Genomic DNA, 23,731 nt, shown 5'->3' on the forward strand with positions numbered 1-23,731 from the left:
CTTAAAGATGCCCTGTCAGAAGGCTTAAAGGAAAAATATTTTACATGATGTTGTTGTCAGTCAACTTGTTTTTAAGATCTGTATATCTAATTTTTAAACGTATATAATATATGTAATATGTAATGGATTGCTTTTTGAGTGAAGCACTTAACAACGATTGCCATGTTAAAAGATATCCATGGTAAACTTATTTTTAAGACTGTCACAAATGATAGAGATAGTACAAACAGATGAGTACTTTTCCATCATTCTCTATATAAAATATCTAAGCACTTAGAATGTTATTTGATGGCAGGGATAATGTTCATTTGTTTACAATTAAAGTTTATATCCTGGGTACCCAGCTCACGGCCTAGCACACACACAGTAGGTGTTCAATAAATATTTGATGAGTGAATGCATCTCTGAAGCTTTGAAATAGGATAAAATGCATGTTCCTAATTTAGTATTCTCCTGACCAAAAACTTAAGTAAATGTAGGTCAACTTGGGGCCACATGTCTCCTGGCTTCATAGGGACCCACTACAGAGGCAAATTCCAAATACAAAGGAAGTATTTTCTCCTGCATATATAGAAAATAATTCCTAAAGGCTGTCTGTTGACAGTCCTATCATCAAAGAGCATAACAGGATAAGAACATTTGGGATGATTAGGTAGGTAATGAAATAAAATAACTGATTTCTCTACTTTAATTTCCATTTCCCATGCCATAAATAAAATAGTAAAGAATTACTTGCAATAATTGTCTTGGATATCTATATTCTTTCAAGAAATATTTGTTGAATATCTTCTGGATTGCAGACACTATGCCAGGCCCTGGATACTCAAAGATAAATAAAATATAGCCCCTACTTGTGAAACAGGTAGACTGACATATACTATTACTTTCAGTATAACGTGACATTTCATTTGAAGTCTTCTTTGACTAAGAGCCTTTTCTTAAGAGAGAATTAAGCTTTTCATAAACTATAAGATCATTTTACTCTTTGAGTAGTCAACTTTCTTCATACTCAAGAGATATCTACGTTTTTTTTATAGATACATGGTAAGATTGTGTTGATGACCTTCTTTTAATTAACTATTCTCTTTTATTAGGCACATAAAACAATTATTTTATAGAGCCAATTTCTGCTTCATCATTAGCAATAATGATCACAGTGTCTTTTGCCTTCCGTGGCAGTTTTGCTTCAAAGGGAATTGCACATAAAGATCAAAGATGGGCCATAAATTGATATGAAACAAAAAAAAAATACTCTACTACAGTATTAAATTCTTTAAAAATTATTATTATTAGACTTTCTGGTACCCTGTGGCAGATCTCCCAGAGAGGCTGTAGGTTAACACTGAGCATTCCAATGACTGCTGCTGTCATTGCTGAGATTCACACCTAAATAAACAAAACAAGACCCAGATGACTTGTGTGTCTCAAGAAAACAACCTACCACTTGCTCCACACGAAAGGAACAGAAAGCATGTGGAAAGCCAGGTTTTAAAGGATGCTGCTAACAGGAGAAGGGAGAAATGTCAAAAATGTTGAAGTAAACATTGGACTAGTTCCTGTCTCGATGTTTTTGTTGAGTTTTGTTTTTTTCTTCATAGCCTAAAAATCCCAAGTGTTGTGCCATTTTATTTATTCTCAAGGAGCAGATAGGGAAACAAATATGAATTATAATAGTAATAACAAATATTTCTTGAACTAGCTACAACAGGAGTATAAAGGAGGAAGTAAACAATTTGCCTTGGGAAGAAAGATAGGAAAGAATTCTTGGCCTTTCCTGGAAATGACTGTTGAGTCTTAAATGATAAGTGGGTGTTTACCAGACAAAGGGGTGTAGAAAGGCATTCCCCGAGAAAGGAACAACATGAGCAGAAGCAAGGGATCGTCAACATCCCAGGTATCCTTTGAAGTGAACATACAGTTCAATATAGCTGATGCATAGGTTTGAAGGCTGGGGTGGGATGAAGGGGCATGGTGAACAGTAAGACTTGAGGGCTAGCCAGCGACAAGATCATGAAGCACGAAGACGTCAATTCTTCAACCCAGAGGCAAAGGGAAGTCAGTTTAGATTGACAGGAGATGGCCACTCTGATCAGCAATTAAGATTATGCATTAGACAGAGCACTTCCTCCAATGGGACACCACTCAGATTGTTTACATTGGCTAATGTATCTGAGAGCACACAGGTAGTGTGTGGCATCCTGATTGAGTCAAGGCGCAGCCAGGAGAGCCCCCTCCTTCATAAAACCCCTCCAGTACACAATCATGCACAAAAGCAGGAGAGCAGACAGGCTCACTCACCACACACGCAGGGGCATGCAACTGTACCCTGTCAGGAGAAGGCTCCAGAAGTCCCTGCTATTTCTTCTCTGACCTGATTCTGAATATAAGTAGCTTACCTCATCTAGGGAGAAGGGGGGCAGCAGAGTGAGTGTGCTGACTACTGTTTGCTCTAATGCTAGGGAGCTGGGCATCAAGAGTACAACAGTAGGTCCGTTGGTTCATATGTGCATGCAACCGGAGGGCTCCACACCAGAGTTTTAGAAAGTTCCCTGGGAAGAACCCAGCCTGCTGTCAAAAATATAATCCTCACAGCAGGGCTTTGCCTGATTCCTAAAAGAAGCACATGTTCTAGCCCATAATGTAAAAAGAAGCTTGATTTTTGGAACTGTCCTAAGCTACAATCTACTGTGCAAACCCCAGCACCAGCACTCACTGTACTCCTCTAAATGTGAGGGCCACATCAGGAGTTGCCTAACACTGGCTGGAGGAAGCAGCCATCAATAATTACACGTTTTTCCATCATCTATATGGTACAGGTAAACATTAATAAATTTTAAAATTTTGTACTTGAGAAAAGTTATCTTTATCTAATTAACATAAAGGTGCTTTGGGGGCTGGCAGCAGCTCCTAGCAATCTACTGCTGTGGTCCTGCTAGAGATAACAAGAGCCTGGCATAGTGGGGATAAAAAAGAAGTGACTTTGAGAGATGTTAAGCAGGTAGACTCGTCAGAACTTAGAGGCTAAGTGGAAGAAAATAGGAGGGTGTGAAATGGGAAGGCCTCTGTTGTGCAGGTTTCTAGCTTGAGAGCCTGAGTACAGAGAAGATCCATTCACAGAGATAAGGGACAGTTTATGACATGTAGACCTTGAGGTGTCAGAAGGATGTGTGGCCAGAGCTGTTAAGCAGGCAGTTAACCTGGGAGTCATTTAAGTGATAGTTGGAACTGTGAACACTAGATGAGCTAGCCCAGGAATGGGGTGGGAACGGAAGGGTGTTCAACAATGGAATCTGAGAGGTAGTCAGAAATGAAGCATGAAAACAGAAACTTAGGAAATTGGAACAGGTAAAAAATAGTTAAGATTTCAATTAGGGTCAAGTAAAATGAGGACTGTAGTAGGTTTATTGAATTTAGAGACCAGTAGATCAGTAGCAGCTTTTTCCAAAGCCATTTTGTTAGAGCAGTGGAGGCAGAATCTTGATTGCAGTGGGCGGAGAGCACCTGGGAAGAGAAGTGGGGACAGTGCTACAGGCAATTCTTTTGAAGACGTCACCTATGAAGGGAGGATAGGGCTGTGGTGGTAGGAATACAGAAACGGTGACAGAATTACAATTGTGTTTTGTTTTGTTTCCAAATGGAAAGAGAAGAGTGGATAAAAAGGGGTTGTTTATAAATGTAGCTGAAAGTGAAGGGACAAAGACTCATAACCAATTGCTGTTCTACCAATATCAAAGTAAATGACTCAGTAGAGAGAGTATTGTACTTGGCATTAGGAAAACCAAAGTCTGAACACTAGCTCCAACCTAAGTACACTTCGTCAGGTCACGTTACCTCTTTAGTCTTGGTGTCCGTTTCTGGGAGACAGGACCACTAAGATCTATACCAGTGTGTTGGAAGGACTGGGTAAGAATACTTGTGGGCGAGTGCCGGGTGCAGTGGTGCAGGATGTGTTCAGTAAATGGTAATTTGTGTCCTTATCCCACCAAGGGTCTGAATGCGGACCATCAATGTAATTACTGTTGCTTTCTTTACCATTTTTGTTCATATAATTTTTATCTCTTTAGGAATTTGGTGACAGGCTCTGTGAGTCTGTTCCTCCCTTATATGAAGGACAGGCCAAAGATCCAGTTTGGAAATGAGAAAGGAGCACTAGCAAGTGACATTGGCTCCATCCATTGATATCTCCCAGAGGTCCATAAATGGGATTCATGAAGATGTTGACAAGACTTCAAGTTCTTACCTTAGCTTTGTTTTCAAAAGGATTTTTACTCTCTTTAGCGGACCATAACTTTCTGAGGAGGGAGATTAAAATAGAAGGTGACCTTGTTTTAGGGGGCCTATTTCCTATTAATGAAAAAGGCACTGGAACTGAAGAATGTGGGCGAATCAATGAAGACCGAGGGATCCAACGCCTGGAAGCCATGTTGTTTGCTATTGATGAAATCAACAAAGACAATTACTTGCTACCAGGAGTGAAGTTGGGTGTTCACATTTTGGATACATGCTCAAGGGATACCTATGCATTAGAGCAATCACTGGAATTTGTCAGGGCATCTTTGACTAAAGTGGATGAAGCTGAGTATATGTGTCCTGATGGATCATATGCCATTCAAGAAAATATCCCACTTGTCATTGCAGGGGTCATTGGCGGCTCTTACAGCAGTGTTTCCATACAGGTAAGATTGGCCAGTCCTATTGCTAAAATGCTGTGTCTCTTGTTTTAAGTCTTAGGGGAACAAAAGGAGAATATCCTAATAACTTCATTAATGGATGATATTAAAATGTAATTGTTCTTTTCTATGGGTATTTGATAATATGAGTTTGCAGACAGAACAGTTCTTTAGTAATGAAAATTTGTTTAGAAGTATATCAGGTAGCTACTGTGTAGCATAACAACCTAGCCCAAAATTCAGTGACTTCAAACAACAATTATTTATTATTATAGTCTGCAAGTCTGAATATTGGCTGAAGTGAGCTAATCAAGGCTAGTTTCAGCTGGGGCTCTGCTCCAGGTTGTCTCTTTTCCTCCTCCTGGAATCAGTGGGCTAGCCCAGGCATGTTCTTCTCGGAGTGATGGCACAGGTGCAAAACAATGCAAACTTAACTGCACAGGTCCCTTCCAAGCTTCTGCTTGCATCACATCTGCTAACATCCCATCAGCCAAAGCAACTCACCAGGCTCAGCCCAGAGTCAAGGAGCAGGGAAGTATGTGCTACCCACAGTACAAGCTCTGTAAAGTTACATCACAAAGGATGTGGATATATGGGAGAGTAATGATCTGAAGCTATCAATACAATCAACCACCAGAAGGTATGATATCACTGAGCTCTATTTTTTTTCACACTAATTTTTACTAAAGCATCACTTTGTTGAGATAAATTATAAACAATTTCTCATGGTATAAATCTGAAAATGTATGCAGAGAAGCCAGATAATTACTACTCCCCCCCCAAAAAAATAAGAAGAAATAATTTAGCATGCAACTTAAACTAGATAAAAAGCTGATAATTGGCTCTCATAATTTTGTTAGGGAAAGAGGGAACATATTATTCAAACTCTTGCAATGCTTACTTACAGGGTCACAGAATTTTAGAGATGGCAAGTGCTGAGAAATCATCACGTTCAACTTTCTCATTTTCCCAAGCCCCACACAAATTGGTTTCATGAAAACTCCCATTGGCAAGTAGCACAAGAACTAGAACTCAGACAGATCTTTTGTATTTTGCGTTCTTTCAACTGTCCCATATGATTTCTATATGTTACTTAAAGTTCAATATTTGTCTGGTGAGAGCACTAATGTTACAGTAATAAAAGGCCGTGATTCTAGGAGTTATATACTTTGCCTCCTGCCAAATTACTATAATCAAAGCCCCAAGCATTAAAAGAAGTCATATGACTCTCATGTTGTCTGTCTATGTCACAAACCACTTAAATTGGCTCTATTTGCATTGGAATAACCTTATTTCTATATCCCAGATTCATGGCATTTAAAATTCCATGTACAATTCTGTACTGTTCTAAATGAGCTATTTCAAATTTCTTTCCATTTTCAGAGCACACACTCATATTATGAGTAATTAGGATAATTGGTTTTTCATAAACATCCTTCGAATTCATTAGATGGATAGAAAATATTGCACATCATGTTAATTTTGCCACTATTTCTATACTTGGATCAGGAGAGATGGAATTTGCTATTTGAGAAGAGAGAATCAAAAATACGTACCTGTCATACTTCAATAATAATTTTGCCAGATGAGTACCAAACATTTTATAAATATTTATATTATATCCCCTATTACCACTAACAAAGGATTACATAAATGCCTTTCTGACCTCAGTTTCTCCCAATGCAGTAAATAGCACTCTGCAGCAGATGTGTAAATATCTATTTATCCAAAGTAATTAACAAACTGTGCCAGGCAAATAGATTTTTTTGAATTTAATTTTACTCTTTTATTACCTATATACTCCTCAAAAGAGTTTAGATCGTTTTAGAAAAAAGAAAAATGTGGGCTATTAAAACCCTGTACTTGTTCACAAGGGAAGAAGCCACTTCTTAATCAGCAAAGAATCTGTTTTATTATTTCATTCATCTGGTCCATATCACCATAAAGTCACAAATGCTGATATGGTTTTTGTCTCCACAGTATAAATAAAGAAACCAAAACTATCATGCTTTACTGAAAAGGGTATCGATTTTGGCATCAGAAAGACTTGGGTTTGAATTCCAACCCCACCATTTACTAGCTTATCTGTAAAATAAGGAAAATAGCATCCTACCTTAAAAAGTTGTTGAGAGGATAAATTGAGAAAATATGTGGGAAATGCCTCACCAGAAAACTAATAGATTGAATAAATGGTAACTATAATGTCCCCCAAAGTTATAGGAAGAGTCAGTGGAAGGGCCACATTTACACCAACTCCATGGTCTTCCCATGGCCAGGCTGTCCCACGAAGTCCTTGCTGGTCCCCCTGTGCTTCTTCAGCAAGTCAGTCTGTATAAAGCTCCTTCTGTGTGTCCTACACTGTTGCAGGGGTTAGAGAGACCAGTAAAGTAATAGAGAACACAGCCTTGACCTCAAGGACGTTCCAATCTGGCTGTGGGTACAATACTACTATGAAATAAGAGTGACTACAAATCAGAATATGTTCATGTGATTCACAAGGTAACAATGACCTCTGGAAAGATTTTGAGAATGACTGACAGAATGAAAGTTGCATTTAAGAAAGGCTAATTGGGCCACAGTGTGAATGAGATGCTGGATCTGAGGAGGCTGATCAGAAAGTTGTGGCAGATGTCCGTGGGCAAGAGGACAAAGACCTTGACGGGAGTAAGGCGGTGAGCTGAGAGGAAGGGAAGGAGAGGGCTTCACTCCCTCCTCCGTGGCCCCCAGGTGTCCTGACTGCTCGGGCTCTGATTAGGCCACACACTGGTCCAGGCCAAGGTGAGCTGGGAGGTGGAGTAATTTGCCTATAAACTGACCTCAAGGCAGCCTTCCAAGGAACCCTCCCCACAGGGCCCTGCTTTCAGCTAGGCATCATGAGTGAAAAGAAGTCTTAGGAGGCTCTTACATAGCTAAGAATTTCTGTCGTTTTTTTGAAACATATCTGTCTTTTAATAAGAATTCCAAAAAAATAGTCAACAGCAATCCAAAGCAATAAATTCCTAATGGTGAATTTGCACTTTTGTACACTAATGAGGGAAACATTTTAGGAGAGAGGATGTTTCAGGGTACCTCTCTCACTCACCTACTTCTGCTTCTGGACTCATTCTGATCATATACTCTAGCGTCTGGTAACCATAGTAACAGCGTGTCCTTGGTAGCTGCAAAGATCCATGCATGTCAGTCAACACTGCCATCCATTTTTAACTACTTTTGACTTCCTGAATATTTACTGGAAAGTGTCTTTGCTTGAACTGAGCAGGGGAAAGAAAGAGGGTGAAGCTGTAAAAGAAATGTACTAGTACAAATCCACCACACAATTTTAAAAATTCCGATCATCTAATTGTAGCATCCAGTTCCCAACCAGAGCACAGAGTTTTCAGTCACAAAATTGCCTGCTGAGAGAGAGAATTTTAGAGAATGACAATATTTGGGCATTTTCCCTTTTGTGGTTAAGTCGGTTTAGATCTTATATCTCCCCATTTGGGCCTGGATCGCTTTATTGGCGGGACGGCTTCAGGAGGCCCTTTCTTTCCCGCTTCCTTATCTTCCCACTAAAGGAGAAGAATTCTCCTGAGAGTCAGCCAAAGAGACACCCCTTGCTGTGTTAGTTCATACAATGGGCATTGTTTGCAGACAGTGAAAACTGCATCAAAGGAGAAATTCTTTTTTTTTATTTATTGAGGTAACATTGGTTTATAACATCATGTAAATCATGTACATCATTATATTTCTATTTCTGTGTAGATTACATCATCTTCAACACCAAAGACTAATTACCATCCATCATCATACTCATGTGCCCTGTCACCCCTTCAACCCTCCTCCCTCGCCTCTTCCCCAAGGGGGAAATTCTTAATGACTTGCTGGGTTAAGCTGTATCACGCTGATGAAGACCTGGAATTATTTTCCCAAAGCTTTTAATAAGTAAGACAAACCACTCTGTGGTGGTCCCTTTTATAAAGCAACAGTATTGATTTCTTAATTTGGTAATCAATGAAAGCTAGCATCAAAATCCTTCTTTATTAGCAAATATACATTGGGAGGTCTATTCACTCACTCCCTGTGGTGAATAAGTTTCTTTTCAAAGCATTTTTAAGACTACATTCTGCTCTTCTCTATAAGCCTGCAAAAATCCACCCACTTTAGGGAAAATAGTATTCACACAAGAAAAAGATCAGGCCAGTTGCCCTTAGCTAGGCAGTTGTCTACATGGTAGTTATTGTGAAGTGGTGTTTATGTTTGTACATTTTCAGATAGACTGTAGTTCGAGCTCCTAAGTTGTCCAGTCAAAATGTCCCTTGAAATGTTCCAAAAATGTCCCTCACTCTTTTCAGAGGATGTATTATTTCCTCAGTCTTTCCTGACTAGCTGAAGCAAATTTTAGGTGGAACATGACAGGAATAAGTTGACCCAGTTATGGTTGTGTCCCTGAGTGTTAAAATGACCTCAGCAACAAATGGGGATTTGGGTTAGCAGGTATCTAAAAGCTGAGCTCATAGAAAGGGCAGAAGAGAGACTTAAAAGGAACTTCCTACCTCTTTCCCATGCCTGGTATAATCAGACTCTTTTAGAGATTTTTTAGCAATATCCACATCCTAGGAACTCTCTAAGCCTGGGAGATGGTCACTATAGCGTTGTTTATCATGACACACATTTGGACATGACATGCATTGCTCACATCACATCTCTGAGAAGAATAACTCCTTAAACAAATTCCTTGCACTAAGTTTCACAGCATTTATCTTTTTTTTTTTTAAAGGTATTTATTTATTTTTTGGTAAGATCAGCTCTGAGCTAACGTCCATGCTGATCCTCCTCTTTTTTGCTGAGGAAGACTGGCCCTGGGCTAACATCCGTGCCCATCTTCCTTTACTTTATATGGGACACCGCCACAGCTTGGCGTGACAAGCGGTGCCTGGGTGCGCTCCGGGGATCCGAACCCGGGCCACCAGCAGCGGAGCACACACACTTAACCGCTGTGCCACGGGCCCGGCCCCCACAGCTTTTATCTTGATGACATCAGGGGAACGGAACAGAAAGACACCACTGTATTATTGCTCCCCCACCTAATTCCACAGTCTGTAAGTGGACGACCACTGGTCTATTTGTATTAAGCGTTGCCCTCCCTCAGTGATCCATTCCTCCTCTAAATTCAAACGCATTGGGGAAGAGTCACACGTGAATCACTGCTCTGATTATATGAGCATCAGAAAAATAGTTGAAGGTCTTGGAGATACAAAAGCTTTTATGTAGTTAGCTGTGTCCAAGTATCATAGACTACTGAATGGAAAAATTAATATTTTTTGTGGATAAATAAATTGAATCTAGAGTAGAGTATATCAACCTTGGCACTATTGGGCTGGACAATTCTTTGTTGTGTGGAGCTGCCCTGTGCATTGTGGGATGTTTAGCAGCATCCCTGCTAAACACCCTCTAGACTAGATGCCAGCAGCTGCTCAAGTTGTGACACCCAAAAATGTTCCCATAGTTTGCAAAATTACAAAATTATACCCCTTCCCCCCTGACAACCACTGATTTAAAGTGAGGCATATTTAGGGCCAACGTAAGGAAGAATTCTTATGAAATAGGAAGTCTGGAAGGAGGAGGGTGTAAGAAAGTGAATCCTATGTCACTGGAGTTATTCAAGCAAAAGGTGGCCTATTATTGAGGAGATTGAAGAAACATATTAGTGTTTGAACTATATGGCATTTAAGGGAATTTCTTAATTTTATAATTATATGTTGCTCAAGCAAAATACTTTTAGGATATGAGTGATTACAAAGGAATCTAAAACATGAAGCAAAATAAATAATAGGCTCTTTTCCATCAGAATCACTTTGAAGAAGTCCAGTCAATTGTTATTTCACTTGATTATGGCAGTATTTTTGTGAATTTGGTGAATCACATATCATAGTTACCTACATATTACAACTAGGGCACTCACAAAATCATTTTTCATCAGAAAATAAGCATTTATTAAGAATATACATTTCAGGTAGAGCAAGAACACTATTGTGTAGAGTCTGGGTAATGTGGAGCAGAGAGAATATAAAATAAAATTTTAAAATAGTAGACATCTTATGAGCCCCTGAGGCATGTATACACAAATTAGGAAATATCAAGTCCACACATAAATCAGGTACAAGTATAGGACCTGAGTATCAATTGACAGCATAAGTACTAGGAGACCAGAGAGAAGAACAGAATGAGCAGAAAGGAATGGAGTTGAGCAGGAAAAAGACTTGGATCTGTGTAAACAGAAACCTGCCTTTGAAGTCTCCCTGGAAAGCTGCTTTCTTATAGTCTACCGGATAGTATCTGCACATTCTTTCATAAAAGAGAGAACATAGTGTTTCTTCCACCTGGAATGTAATGTCCTTTAGCTGTCTGTAGGCCTTGCCAAATCCTTCTCTCCTTCAGTTCTCAGCTCAAACCCTAGCCCTTTTGAGACACCTTTCCCAAGCTCCCGCTACATAAACACACACCTCCATTACTATCTTATTAAATGTAACTGTTCTTTTGCATATCTATTTTCCTCCTTGATTTCAGGAACCACATCTTTTTGTCTTTGTATTGAGGGCACCTAGAATAGTGCCTCTACCAGGCTGAGAGTAAATGCTTTTTGAATGAATTGAATTAACAGAATGACAACCTGCTACATGTCCAGAAGGCTGAAAATCCCTAAACAAATTTTGGATTGGAGACCACAACCTTGACCTACCTATTCTAGATCAGTCTGGATGTCATAAATGAAAAATCAGCCTTTTCCTACCATGGAAAACCGGATTTGATACAAAAGACTGATGATGTAGCAAAGTGAGCATGTAGAACAAAAGTCCCCCCATCCACCCCACCTCCACTGCCTACATGTGTGTCGCGAAAGAGAACTTGATTTGAGAGCCGCTCTAAAGGTTCCGCTCCATTTGTCCTTAGACTGACTACTCCAGAGACGACTACACAAGACTCAACATAGCTGGGCACCTAGGGCCATCCCAGATAAGGTTAGAGCCCCGCCCTTACTGTAATCTAGCTTTATGCAGTCTCTCCACATAAAGAAAATGCAGAGTGCCAACTATGCCAGATACTGTGCATGTGGTTAATACAAAAGAGAAAGAAACACCATCCTGTCCTTAAGAAAAGCAGAATGACTGGGTTAGAAACCCATTTGCTAATAAATCTAGCACTAGAAAAGTAAAAATGATAGTTTCGTGTGCTGAGTTTAATATTGCAAATACAAAGATCATAGCATGTATACAACTATACACTTTTAGCATGCCTTTCTTGAAAATTTAAGCTCAGTGATTAAAATACTGGGTGCAGACTGACTAAGATTTAATTTAACCCTTCATTGCCTCTTTCCTCATGGCAATAGGAGATATTAATAGTACCTCTCTTACTGGGTTATTGTGGGAATTAAATGACAAAACACATGAAAAGCAGTAAAAATAGTGTTTCACGCATAATGAGTATTCAACATTTTATATTTTAGTAGCTATTATTATGTTAGCTTTTTTTTAAACATTTAACATCTCCAGTCCAAGAGGAACAGTTCCAAGAGGAACTGAGGCTCATAAAGACCAAGCACCAAGTTCAAGATTCTACCACTTTACAAGCAGTGGAATCAACATTAGACTCCAGAGAGCTTGCCTCCCACACTGCTATCCTGATCACCCCCTCACACAGTTTAAGCTTCAGAAAAACCCAACTCAAAAGTTATCTCGGATAGAATCTTTTTACTTCTCTCCTTCCCAGACTTTTCATTCTAAAGCAATCTCACAAAGCTGATTGTTGTGAAACCTCCCTCCCTTGCTCCTGCTTCCCTCCTCCAGAAAAAGGCAATGCCCTTCAAGGACATTATCACAGAGAGGAAGGCAGTAGCAACAGCAATTTTAAAAGGCTTTTGTTAACATTGTTTCATTGTAGAAATTTCTACAGAGGTAATTTTCTAAGATGCACTCTTTTTTTCCTTTGCTTTGGAGTTAACTTATTCTTTAATTAATTCCCCGTCTGTCACGTGCTTATTTGGAAACTACTCTCATGAAAACAAGAGGTTACTATAGGGACCACTGTCCACAGAGCATTGAATGGCCCATGGTTGAGAACCAGCTTCTTTTGAAGCTATGTCTATGTTGTCTATGATGGAGGTCATGGAATGAAAAGCAAGGAATACAGACATTCCTGAGATATCAGCAAGTGTTTGATACTATGATTATAGATTAATAGGTAAGTTAATTGAAATAGGACTCCTGAAACTTTTAGTGAAACCTAAGACATGATTTTGCTTTGACAACACAAAGTTCTCTTTCCAAATTACCATTAAATATGTGCCTTTTTAATGGAGTAATATGTACAAGGCTCAGTTTTTCAATATGGAAATAGCCAACACTTAACAGCTTATAATAATGAAAGTCCATTGATTTAATGTAGTAGAAGTGCTTTTACTAGTCTATGAAAAATGCAGTTGAAAACTTACAGAGTATTTTCCATTTAGTGGACTTTGGAAATTTAAGCATAGTGTTCCAAAAACACCTGCAGTTAAACTCTAAGCAAACATTGCTACTCCAGGCGGTATATCAGTGGGACTCTGAACACTAAAATTGTGATGTAACTATTTTTGACATCACCACCTGGTATATTATGGAAATCCCTCTGTTACTAGTGACAAAGTCTTGCTCCTTGCCAGCTCCTTGACTTTACATTCCCATAGAGAGAACTGCAACGGAGGGGAGAACACAATGGAAGCAACACCTTCAAAAATTATATTCCAAATATAGACCAGACTTCCTTGCCAAGTGGTCAGAATGGCAAAGCATCTTGAGACATTTGCCATCACTTAATAGGATTGAATTTGCAGGGCGTGCATGCCGGGGACTAGTTGGTTCCTCCCAGGCAAGGCGCCTCCAATTTGGGTAGCTGCCATTAGGTTCACAATGAGGCCTCATAGAATACAAACCAGGCAATTAAGCTCCCAATGTGGAAAACAGATGTGATTGAACACATAAGCTACAACTGGTTCAGAATTTTTCCATAAAAAAGGAACTTTCCATCAAAATAAAAACGACACATATGCATTAAGCACATCTTACCTATGTTTATACAGTACTTTTAAGGAATATTATTTATACAAGATTTAAAGAAATGCAACAATAAACTATGCAGATTGGTGGCATCCAGCAAATTTCCTGTTATCAACGGCTATTTAACTAACTCTCAGTTTTTATTTCTATGTTAAAGAAAGTCTTTATGTTATCTTTTCTGTGATGCTTCCAGGAATTTAAAAGTTTTTCAGCCTTTCTACAGTCTCCAACAACCAATATTATTTACGACCTGCTTCCTTCCAAGAAGGATTCAAGGTGACCTATAATGACACAAACAGGAGGACGAATTAAGACATAAATACTTGAGAAATTACTACCAACCAAATAAATGGTTTTAAGTGGACTCAAATTTTTCTTTAAATCTCCAATCTTGACATTTCTATTACTAACTTATTCTTTGTTACATGGTCCCTGGCCTTCAAGTACTCACAGCCTGGGTCAGAATGAGTATTTTGTCCATCTGATTACCATTCTCTGACTCTTTCAAGTTGGATGTCATCCACTGTAGTCTTTTTGAAATGTAACCTTGGTCACGTCATTCCCTTAAGTAAAGAGTGTTAATGTCTTTTTATCTCTTAAAGAATAAAATTCAGGGCCGGCTCCGTGGCTTGGCGGTTAAGTGCACGCGCTCTGATGCTGGCGGCCCGGGTTCGGATCCCGGGAGCGCCCCGAGGCACCACTTCTCCGTCCAACGTGAGGCCGAGTCCCACGTACAGCAACTAGAAGGATGTGAACCTATGACATACAACTATCTACTGGGGCTTTGGGGGAAAAAACTGAATAAATAAAATCTTTAAAAAAAAAAAAAAGAATAAAATTCAAAATCTTTAGCATAGCATATAAAATACTTAGCAGTCTAGCCACAGTCCCTTTATTCTTCCTTACCCTACTCATCCCTACAAGGCACTGGCTACCCTGATAGTACTATCTCATACTATTAAAACACATATGCATTTTCCCATCTCTGTCTCTGTATTCTTCCTTCTGCCTAAAAACTTCCTTTCCCCTTTCTCTGCCTGGCAAACTTTCACTTATTCTTCAAGTTCAAGCCTAAATGTTACCTCTACATGGGAGCCTGCCATTACTCACCTGAGTGTAATTAGTTGCTCTTTCACCCATGTTTTTATATAATTATGTATACATACATCTCAAAATTTTATCCTTGGTATGTGTCTTTGTCTCCCACCAGACTATAACTTCCTGGAAGATAGTGGGGGTACCTTACTCATCTTAGAAAAGCCTACATTTTAGAATAGTGCCTTGTATAATTGGGATTGATCAAAATTTACTGAATGAATGACTGCTGGATTAATATTATCATCTCTATCATTTTTTGAGCATTTACTATGGGCCAGCCGGAAAGTTAAATGTTTCACATTTCTTATCATTTAATCCTTACATAACTTCATAAGCCCAGGGACTACTGTTATTCTCTTTTTACAGATAAGGAAATTGAAGCTTAAGGAATTAAAATAACTTGCCTAGGGTCACACAGCTAGTGAGAGAAGGAGCTGGGATTCTAATGTTGGCCTGTTTGGTTCCAATCCTGTGCACTGAACTGCTACACTATTGGCTTTTTGTACCTGACAGCTCTGTTGAAGTAATGAACAGTTAACAGGAAAACCATGAATAACACAGTTCTATTTGCTACAAATAATATGGTATATATCCTTCTGCCTTAAATTATTGCCACAGGTCCTCAGAAGTAAATAATAATCATTTTTAAAATATTGGGCTACAGCCCTCAGCTCCCCCCATGCGTACCCAGCAGCTTTTGGCCTTTGGTTAACAGCCAATGAGGACGGGAACACCTTTTTTGTTGATAAGACTATATTTGTCATATTATTGTTATACAAGTGACTTCAGGGCCCACAGAAAAATATGGATTAGTTCAGTTTGTGGCTCTCTTGAATCCTGAAGAGGCATTGTCAAAAATCAATATCCAAGGCACTAAAGGACGTGTTTCTAACAGGTCTGTTGGTGTCAAGTCACTGTGGGAGTCATGCCTTTGCAGGTGTTGCTGGTAAACACTAATGCAAGAAGGACCAGATATGACAGAGACCTTCTGATCCCATTGTTAGTGACTGGAATGCAAACCAATTCAGTTTTATGATTTCTCTTGAAAATTAGTTCACGGGGGAAAGAAAGGAGCAAAAAGCAGATACAGACTAATTCATCGGGCAAAATATCTTCTTGTTCCTCTTCTAAGTACCTGCTAAATCTGGGTGAAAACAAAGTTATTCCTGAGAAAGTGCCTTACTAATAAGGGAGCAAGACAGACACTTGTCGAATGTGGAGTGGCATTGTCACGATGAGAAACCTGATATGTCTTATAACGCCCTTCTCCTGAAAAAACGTGATTCAAGGAATCCTATGTGGTCTGAATATCATTTCAGCCTCAGTGATGAGCTATGAAGATGCCAAAATAGATAACCTTGCTATTCATTAATTCCTTAGCCGCAAATGAAGAAACAAAAGTGTCTATCTGGGTTGCAAACCACAGGTGTTGGGTGCAATGATTTCAGGAGAGGTTGGCATAGAAATCAGGGTTACTTGAAGCCATTTTTGAAAGTTTCTGCCATGATTAGGGAGTCTTTTGTCTGGAATGTCCATGGAAAATCAATGGGACTGAGTCATGCTGTTGACTGGGCACGGCAATACGAATCTTTGACTAGAGTACTTTTTGGACCCATGGCATGTAAAAACCAGTAACTTTTGCAGATTATACTGGGTAACCTGGCATTTGCTACACTCCATTGTGTGATTTCCTAAATCCAGATTAATCTCTAGCCTTCAGACATGGGCTCCAGTCAACTGTTTTCATGCAAAATGTTCCCAGATGTGCTGCAGGTAATGTGGTCCAAAAAAAAAGTGACTAATCCTTTCTGCAATAACAATATGATTGGCATCCTTTAGGGGCAGATAATTCATGTGATGTGAACAGTTTGAATTCCTCAGGCAGTTTCTCAACTATATACCACCTCCAGTTCCAGTTTAAAATACAAGCCAATCTGGGATTTTGTTCAGCTAATAGTGCAACTTGATCAATCTGAATAGGAGACTCACTGAGGTCTCTCACCATCACAACTTTTAGAACTTGCTTTATGTAATAACTTGGGTTATGAGGTAGCAGATGGTTCAAAGTGCAGCACTCAGTGGTTCTCTTCCAGGTTTATATATAAGCATTTAATTAAAAGAATGAAACAAAACATTCAGCACTGCATGTGCAATAAAACAATTAAAGGTGCAGGCTTATTCTTAAAAAATAGCCCCAAAGAGACATGTGAACAGCACAGAATGCAAAAGCAAACCCACGGAGGTTGTTATCGAGTCTCCTGATTCTCGGGACAGCAGAAATGGCTTAGTTTTCAAAGTATATAGTTCAGCTCTATAGACAGCACTTTTCTTAGAAAGTAAGCATTTGATGCCTCTTGGCCATCTGGAATTTTTGTAGCTAAGCACAGGTCCACATAAAAACCAATTATTGTTGTTCCCTTTAATGGATTATCACAGTCTCAGAAGCTAATAACAATGAAAGTTCTGAAAATAATCCTCATGATGGATAATCACTTTAGTGGGAAACTTATTTCTACTGGACTCTAAATTTGGATACTTCTTTTTGTCTCCTGTTGAAAAAAATATTTGGCATTGTGTCACCACAGAAGGTACAAAGCTTATGTTTGAAATGGGTAGATCATGGATATCCTGAAAGAAGAGTGATCACTGGACTGATGTGGAAGCTCGTTGATGACTCTGAAAGTTCCACTTCATATTCCCTTTTTTCACAACATCAGAGTAGACTACCTGAGCTCTTTCCTATAGTTCGTACGCTTTTGTTCCCATCATTGAAATGAAGCATGACACCTTCATGCTAAAAAAGAAGAGTCCCCACAACTTGCTAAAAAATGTTGGGAGAAGTGAAACTCCCAAATAAATTGGTCTTTAACTCAAAATTTCCCCAAGTGAATAAGGATGGTTTGGATGCCTACAGTAGGATCACTCCACAATTAGCTATTGATTACGGGAAAGGCAAAGTATTAGATATTCCCAAAGCAAGAAAAATAAGTGAGCAACTGATGTGAGCTCTGAGTGTTTGGCTGCTTACCTACCTTGTACATAATGCATTTGTCTCCAGAAAAACCTTGCCTTACCAGCAGACCTTAGTATCAGTTCATTTGATGAAGCCTGCCATAGGTATATGTTTATATGACTCCTACTTTAGATATATGTGGTTTGAGGACTATGGCTTCATGGATAAAGTTCTTAGTTTGTTTTCTTAGAACAAGAAGACAGTTTTCTAGCCTAAAGGGAATCATCAGTACAATGGCCAGATCCAATTGGCATAATACTGACTTCATTTCTTATATACCTAGTTAGTTACACAGAGATAATTTGGAGAAATTGGTTTTAATGATATGAAAACCTTTGCTTCAGATTCCTAAAGGTCTAAGCCAATTCCCTGTCTGATGTGTCATCTCATTTTGGTGAAAAATTGAATATGATTAGTGAAGGATCCACATTGCACAGCAAATTGTTTATTAGTAGTATTTGAGAGTAGCTTTGCATTGCCTGCTGGTGGCCAGCTATTTTTTTTTCCCACAGAAACCTATCCTTGTAATTACATGGGAGAGCAGCAAACTATCGATTCATTCATCAGCTCGTTCATTTAACAAATATCATGGAGCACCTCTATACTCCAAAAGGCATTGAGGAAACAGATTAACAATGCACATTCCCTGTCCTTGAGAGTTTTCACGCCAGTAGAAGAATTATGGAATAATCTAGAAATCACCATCGACTTTGATTTGTGCCATGAAGGAAATATATAAAGGAGTGAAGAGTCTCAGAGAATGGGCATACAATTGAGCCTGAAGTGAAGTGTCCAGAAAAGTTTCTCAGACAAGGAGCCCTTGCATAGATTAGCTGAGCAGACAAGTGGTAAAGGTTATTCTAAGCAGAAGAAACAACACGTGCAAAGGCATCTAGATTTGGGAATATAACTGAGGAAACTATATAGAGCTGAGTTCATTTGGAGGGGAAAATAATGGGAAAATGGTGGCAGATGTTCAACAACATGTAACGTTGGTTTGTTGGACAACTATTGCAGATGAAGCTCATCCTAAATAACACCAGCTTACAACTACAAAAATGTGGAAAAGTCAAAAACGCTCATTTTACACCACAGCATCTGCTGACAAACATAATAGTACCTGGCCAAGTCCAACATCCTAAGTATTTCCCCTCGAGCCAAAAAAAAGTCAATACATTTGTGACTTGATAGGTTACAATGAAAACATAGCAATACCTAGTTCTGGATAAATTAAAAACACCCAGAAAATTGATACCCCAAGGTGTTTGAACATTGAATATAAAACTATAATACATGCTACCTGTGGAAAAGGCTTCTGCTGAACCTGCGTGCAGCCTCTCAGGCCCCAGGAAATAACACGCCCTGCCATAAGGTCATTGTGTTTCTCACATAAATCATAAAGCCAAACCTGATCATGATATTTATAGCTTGCATCTTTCAACCTCCCAGTTGAAATTTCCCAGTGGATTCTTAGACAACTGTTGTTATCTTTGTAGATGGTCAGTCAGTAAACAAATGTTTATGGAGCCACTGCAAAGTATAGACTGACAAATGAAAAAGTATACTTTTGATAACAAGAAATGATTGCTCATGGTCCTCAAATCAAGGCATTTATGTCTTCAGAAATTAAAAAAGACAAATGTTATAACTTGAAATATATCATTGCTACATCGTAGTGAGAAGAATCACATTTGGCAAAGGTTAAGAGCTTGGATTACAGAATGGATTGAATAAGTCTGGGGATTTGAGCATAGTGGGTAGTGCCAAAATGCCTGGGATCAAATCCTGTCTCTACCTCCGTTCTCTGCACCTCAGTTCTTCAATCTATAAAAGGGGATAATGGTAGTATCTACTTCACAGATTGTTATGAGGATTAAAGGAGATAACACATGTACAACAGAATAGTAGCTGGCACAAAACATTAGGGCTATTAAAAATATTAGAGGGGCCGGCCTGGTGGCGTAGTGGTTAAGGTTGCACGCTCCACTTCAGTGGCCTGGGATTCACAGGTTCAGATCCCAGGTGCAGACCTACACACCGCGCACCAGGCCACACTGTGGCGGTGTCCCATATACAAAATAGAGGAAGATTGGCACAGATGTTAGCTCACGGCCAATCTTCCTCACCAAAAACAAATATACATATATAGTAGAGATCTTCAAAAGGATTCCCAAAAAGGGTAGTCTAAAACAGTAACTTAGAGATAGGAAGACTATGAGACAGTTCTTCTCTGTCCACTTTTGGGGAATTCTGAATTGGAATCCAAAGAGAGCAAACGACTTAATAATCCCTTTTTGACGTTAGCCACCCTTGCATTTCTGGTGGAGTTCTGCAACGTTCAACTTCACATTTGTAACCTCATTTTTTCCTAGTTTTCTACTTCTTTCTTCACTTATGTAATTTTAACCTAAATCCAGAAATGTACAACCTCTCCCTATGTAATTATTGCCAGAGAGAAAACCCAGTCCTTTGGAAAAATCAAGAGACTGGGCTCTAATCTTAGCTTTTCCACTTAACAGTTGTGTAAATTTTGGAAAGCTATTTCACCCTGTGAGGTTCAGTTTCCTCACCTATAAAGCAAATGGCTTAGATTTTCTTCATGGTTCCCTCCTGCTCTAAAATGTGATGATCTTGTAGCTTATTTATATTTTTTTCCAAAGTCATTGATAAAAATTTAATCTTACTTGATCCCTACATACAGACTTTCTTCCAAGTTGTTCTCTTTGAATATATTTAACATTGTCATTCAATTCCTATCACTTTCCCTTTTCCACAGGAGTCTAAGTAATGTCACTAATACCTTATTGAAGTCATGGTCCATGGCTACAACTCTTCCCTAAATGGTTCAACTAATGTTGACAAGATTCTAATGGAATTCACTCTTAGTGAATCCATGCTGATTTCTCGTAATTGCCTTGTTCATTTCTTAGTGCTCACATGCTCTCTATTAGAAAACTAGAAAGTTACCAAAATACATCCTGCTTATTGATTTATATTTGTTCTTGATTTATATTTCCTGAATTTGCCCTTCTTCCTCCCCTTTCACCCTCTGGCAGTCCTTCCATTATCGATTTCTCAAAGATTGTCGATAGTGATTCCATAATTTAATCTGTGATTTCTTCGAGAACTCAGAACAGGAGAGGCAAATATGGGCTTTTCTTTCAGTCTTTTCTTCTCCTTTGGTGTGAGATAAGTTTTTCGTATTATTGTACTACCATTTCCAGGTTAGGAAACATTCTCACTGGGGAGAATGAGGAAGCAAGAGAGACTGGGCAGTGGCTTTCTTTTACTCACCTGGAACCAACTTCCCCATCCAGTGATGCTGTCTCTTCCCACCACACCTTCTCCTAAAACAATTTAAACACAAAACAATAACAACAACAAAAATCACTCTGCTCCATTTTCACATTCTGTACTGCAGTCTCCCTGATTCTCAGAGGCTCGTGCCAATATTTTATGCTGTCCATGGGGACACAAAGAACCCGGCATACCTAGAGCTGGGTGCTACCTATGCCTCATCACTAGTTCTTGTAACACTCGAATTCCCCAATGCAGCCTAACAACCCAGTGCCCTCTTTGGAGACCTTGTCTTTCTGTCTTGTTGAGACTATTCTGTACTGTCTGAATTGTTTTTTAGGTCTTCCTATCTCTCTTAAGCTATATACCTTTTTAGAGTCTCTCTCCACTTTTGAGACAAGTATTATGAGCAGTAGTACAAGAAGTATCTCCCTGCTTTTGAAATGTCTTTTCCTAAAGCAGATATAACTGGATACTGTTTTTCCTTCCTCCACTCCTACTAATAATGTAATTGGGTAACTTGCCTCCAAAATTTCACATTACTTCCCCATCCTAAAATGGTTCTTCTTTCATTTTTAAAATGATGTCCAATGTAGGAGTTCTTATTTCTTCAGGCTTTCTCAGAGAAACCATATGGCCAATAAAGCAAGTCAGGAATGTTTTAGATGCCCAGTTTTTAGACAAATGAGACAGAAAACATCCAGCTGACAAGTCTCTGGATATTCCCTAACCCTCGTTTAAGTTTTATGTTAAAAAGAACATTCCTGTTAATAGCAATTAGGCAATCCATGGTGTACACCACATCACTGCTTCGGTTCCTCTCTCCCCTTCTTGCTACCTGCCTTTCTGTGCTTCCAACCTCAATTCACAGTCTCACAGGAGAGGGTAGACAGGACAGTATGAAAGGAGAGCTATGGTACTTAAAGTCAAAAGACCTGCTTCTAAATCTTGATTTTCCCCCCACTTTCTAATCGTACGTTTATGAACACTTTTCTTCACCTAGCAGAACTCAGTTTTTGCATCTCTAAAATGGAGATCATAATATCCATCATAAAAGGCTGTTGTGAATATCAAAGGAAAAAATGTATACGTAAACACCCAGTACATTGGTAACTGGTTTTAAAACAGAATAAATATATTTTTTAAATGCATAAACCAAACTATGAACTTTATTCTTCTCTAGAAATCAGGTTAGGGTGGATAAAGGAAGGAAAGGAAGGGAGATTTATAATCTGTTGATTTCTGTGAAGTTTACTTTTTACATGAAACATTTTTACTCTTATAATCTAAGGAACCTAATTTTTAAAAGGGACAGCTCACCATGATAAAAGTGCTTCAACACTTTGTCCTATGATTCAATATAGGTGACACGATTGAGATTATATTTACTTCCTTATTAGTCTTCCAGTCTCATGTTTCAGCTCACCAAATGTGCCTCCTTTCTCTAGAGTAGGTTGTGGTCTCCTCATGAAACACACACACACACACACACACACACACACAGACAATATCTTCAAAATGATGGCAATAAGTGCAGTTTTATTCTAGCCCCCCACCTTCCTAAACATGCTACAGCTCATGGTGCCCCTTCCCAGTGCAGAGAATCTTTTCCATGCTGCCATATTCTGTGCCTAGTTCATTCTCTTGGACAGTCTGCCTTATTTGTAAATTGCTCTCAGATATCCTGGAGAGGTAGACACAAAGCCACAGGATCCTATCAGTCAAAAGATAAGAGCTTTTTTTTAAGCAGCTTCTCATGACTTGTGCTCCTCTGGGAGAAGAAAGTTTCAGCAGTTTATCTTTCCACTGTGATTCCTAGCTGCCAGAAAATTATGTCTCTGGGCATCTTTCAGGTCCTTTCATTCTCTGCCTCCTGGAGGGGTTCAGGTCCTGATGAATATAACTTGAAGATGAGAAAACTGTAGCATCAAAAAGACATGGCTTCTCTGGTGCAAACCAGAAACTCCATAATCAAGCCAAGCCTACGCACAGGCAAGGCTCTTATCACCAGTCTGCCACAGTGGTACATAAATCCAAAGGAAGCCAGGTACTCAGAATAGAAGTAATGACAGCACTGGCTCAGAGCCACCTCAATCAGGCTGAGTAAACAAGCAATACTCCTATGCTCAAATGATTCAGTAGAGGCCATTTTCTCCAGGGTCTCCAGGTCATGAGGACAGAAGAAATAAATGGTATACTGGCCTTCATCCACCTACCCACCCATCCATCCATTCACCTCTATTCCCCAAAATTCACTCGTATCCTAGGATATTTAAAAAAAAAAAAAAAAAGTCTTTATCAAATGCAAGAAAGACTTTCCTTTTTTATTCTGTAATAAATAAAAACAGTGAAATATTATCGATAGGTGAATTATAAGAAATTTAAATTCTTTATTCAGAATAAGCTTTAAACATTTTGAAGCAGATAGTTCTTTCTTGACAAGATTCTCAATACTTGCTTATTTGCTTTTTAATCAAAAATACCAAAAGAAAAGCATTTGTATGCTTTCTTTTTTACATAGTTTAAGCAGAAACAAATTTTTTTAAAAGAAAAAGAAAGCAAAGAAAATGTTTGTC

General features: G+C 38.9%; 1 protein-coding gene across 1 annotated transcript in view; it reads left to right on the forward strand.

Annotated features, from left to right (window-relative positions):
* The first annotated feature begins 4,208 nt into the window (after positions 1-4,208).
* Positions 4,209-23,731, forward strand: part of GRM3 (glutamate metabotropic receptor 3) — a 90,473-nt gene continuing 70,950 nt past the window's right edge. Inside the window, exon 1 of the mRNA XM_014788142.2 lies at positions 4,209-4,676. Within this exon, the coding sequence (XP_014643628.2) occupies positions 4,209-4,676 (468 nt within the window). The remainder of the gene's footprint in view (positions 4,677-23,731) is intronic.

This window comes from Ceratotherium simum, chromosome 1 (genome assembly GCF_057802395.1).
Source record: "Ceratotherium simum simum isolate JZ-2026a chromosome 1, ASM5780239v1, whole genome shotgun sequence".
Lineage (NCBI taxonomy): Eukaryota > Metazoa > Chordata > Mammalia > Perissodactyla > Rhinocerotidae > Ceratotherium > Ceratotherium simum.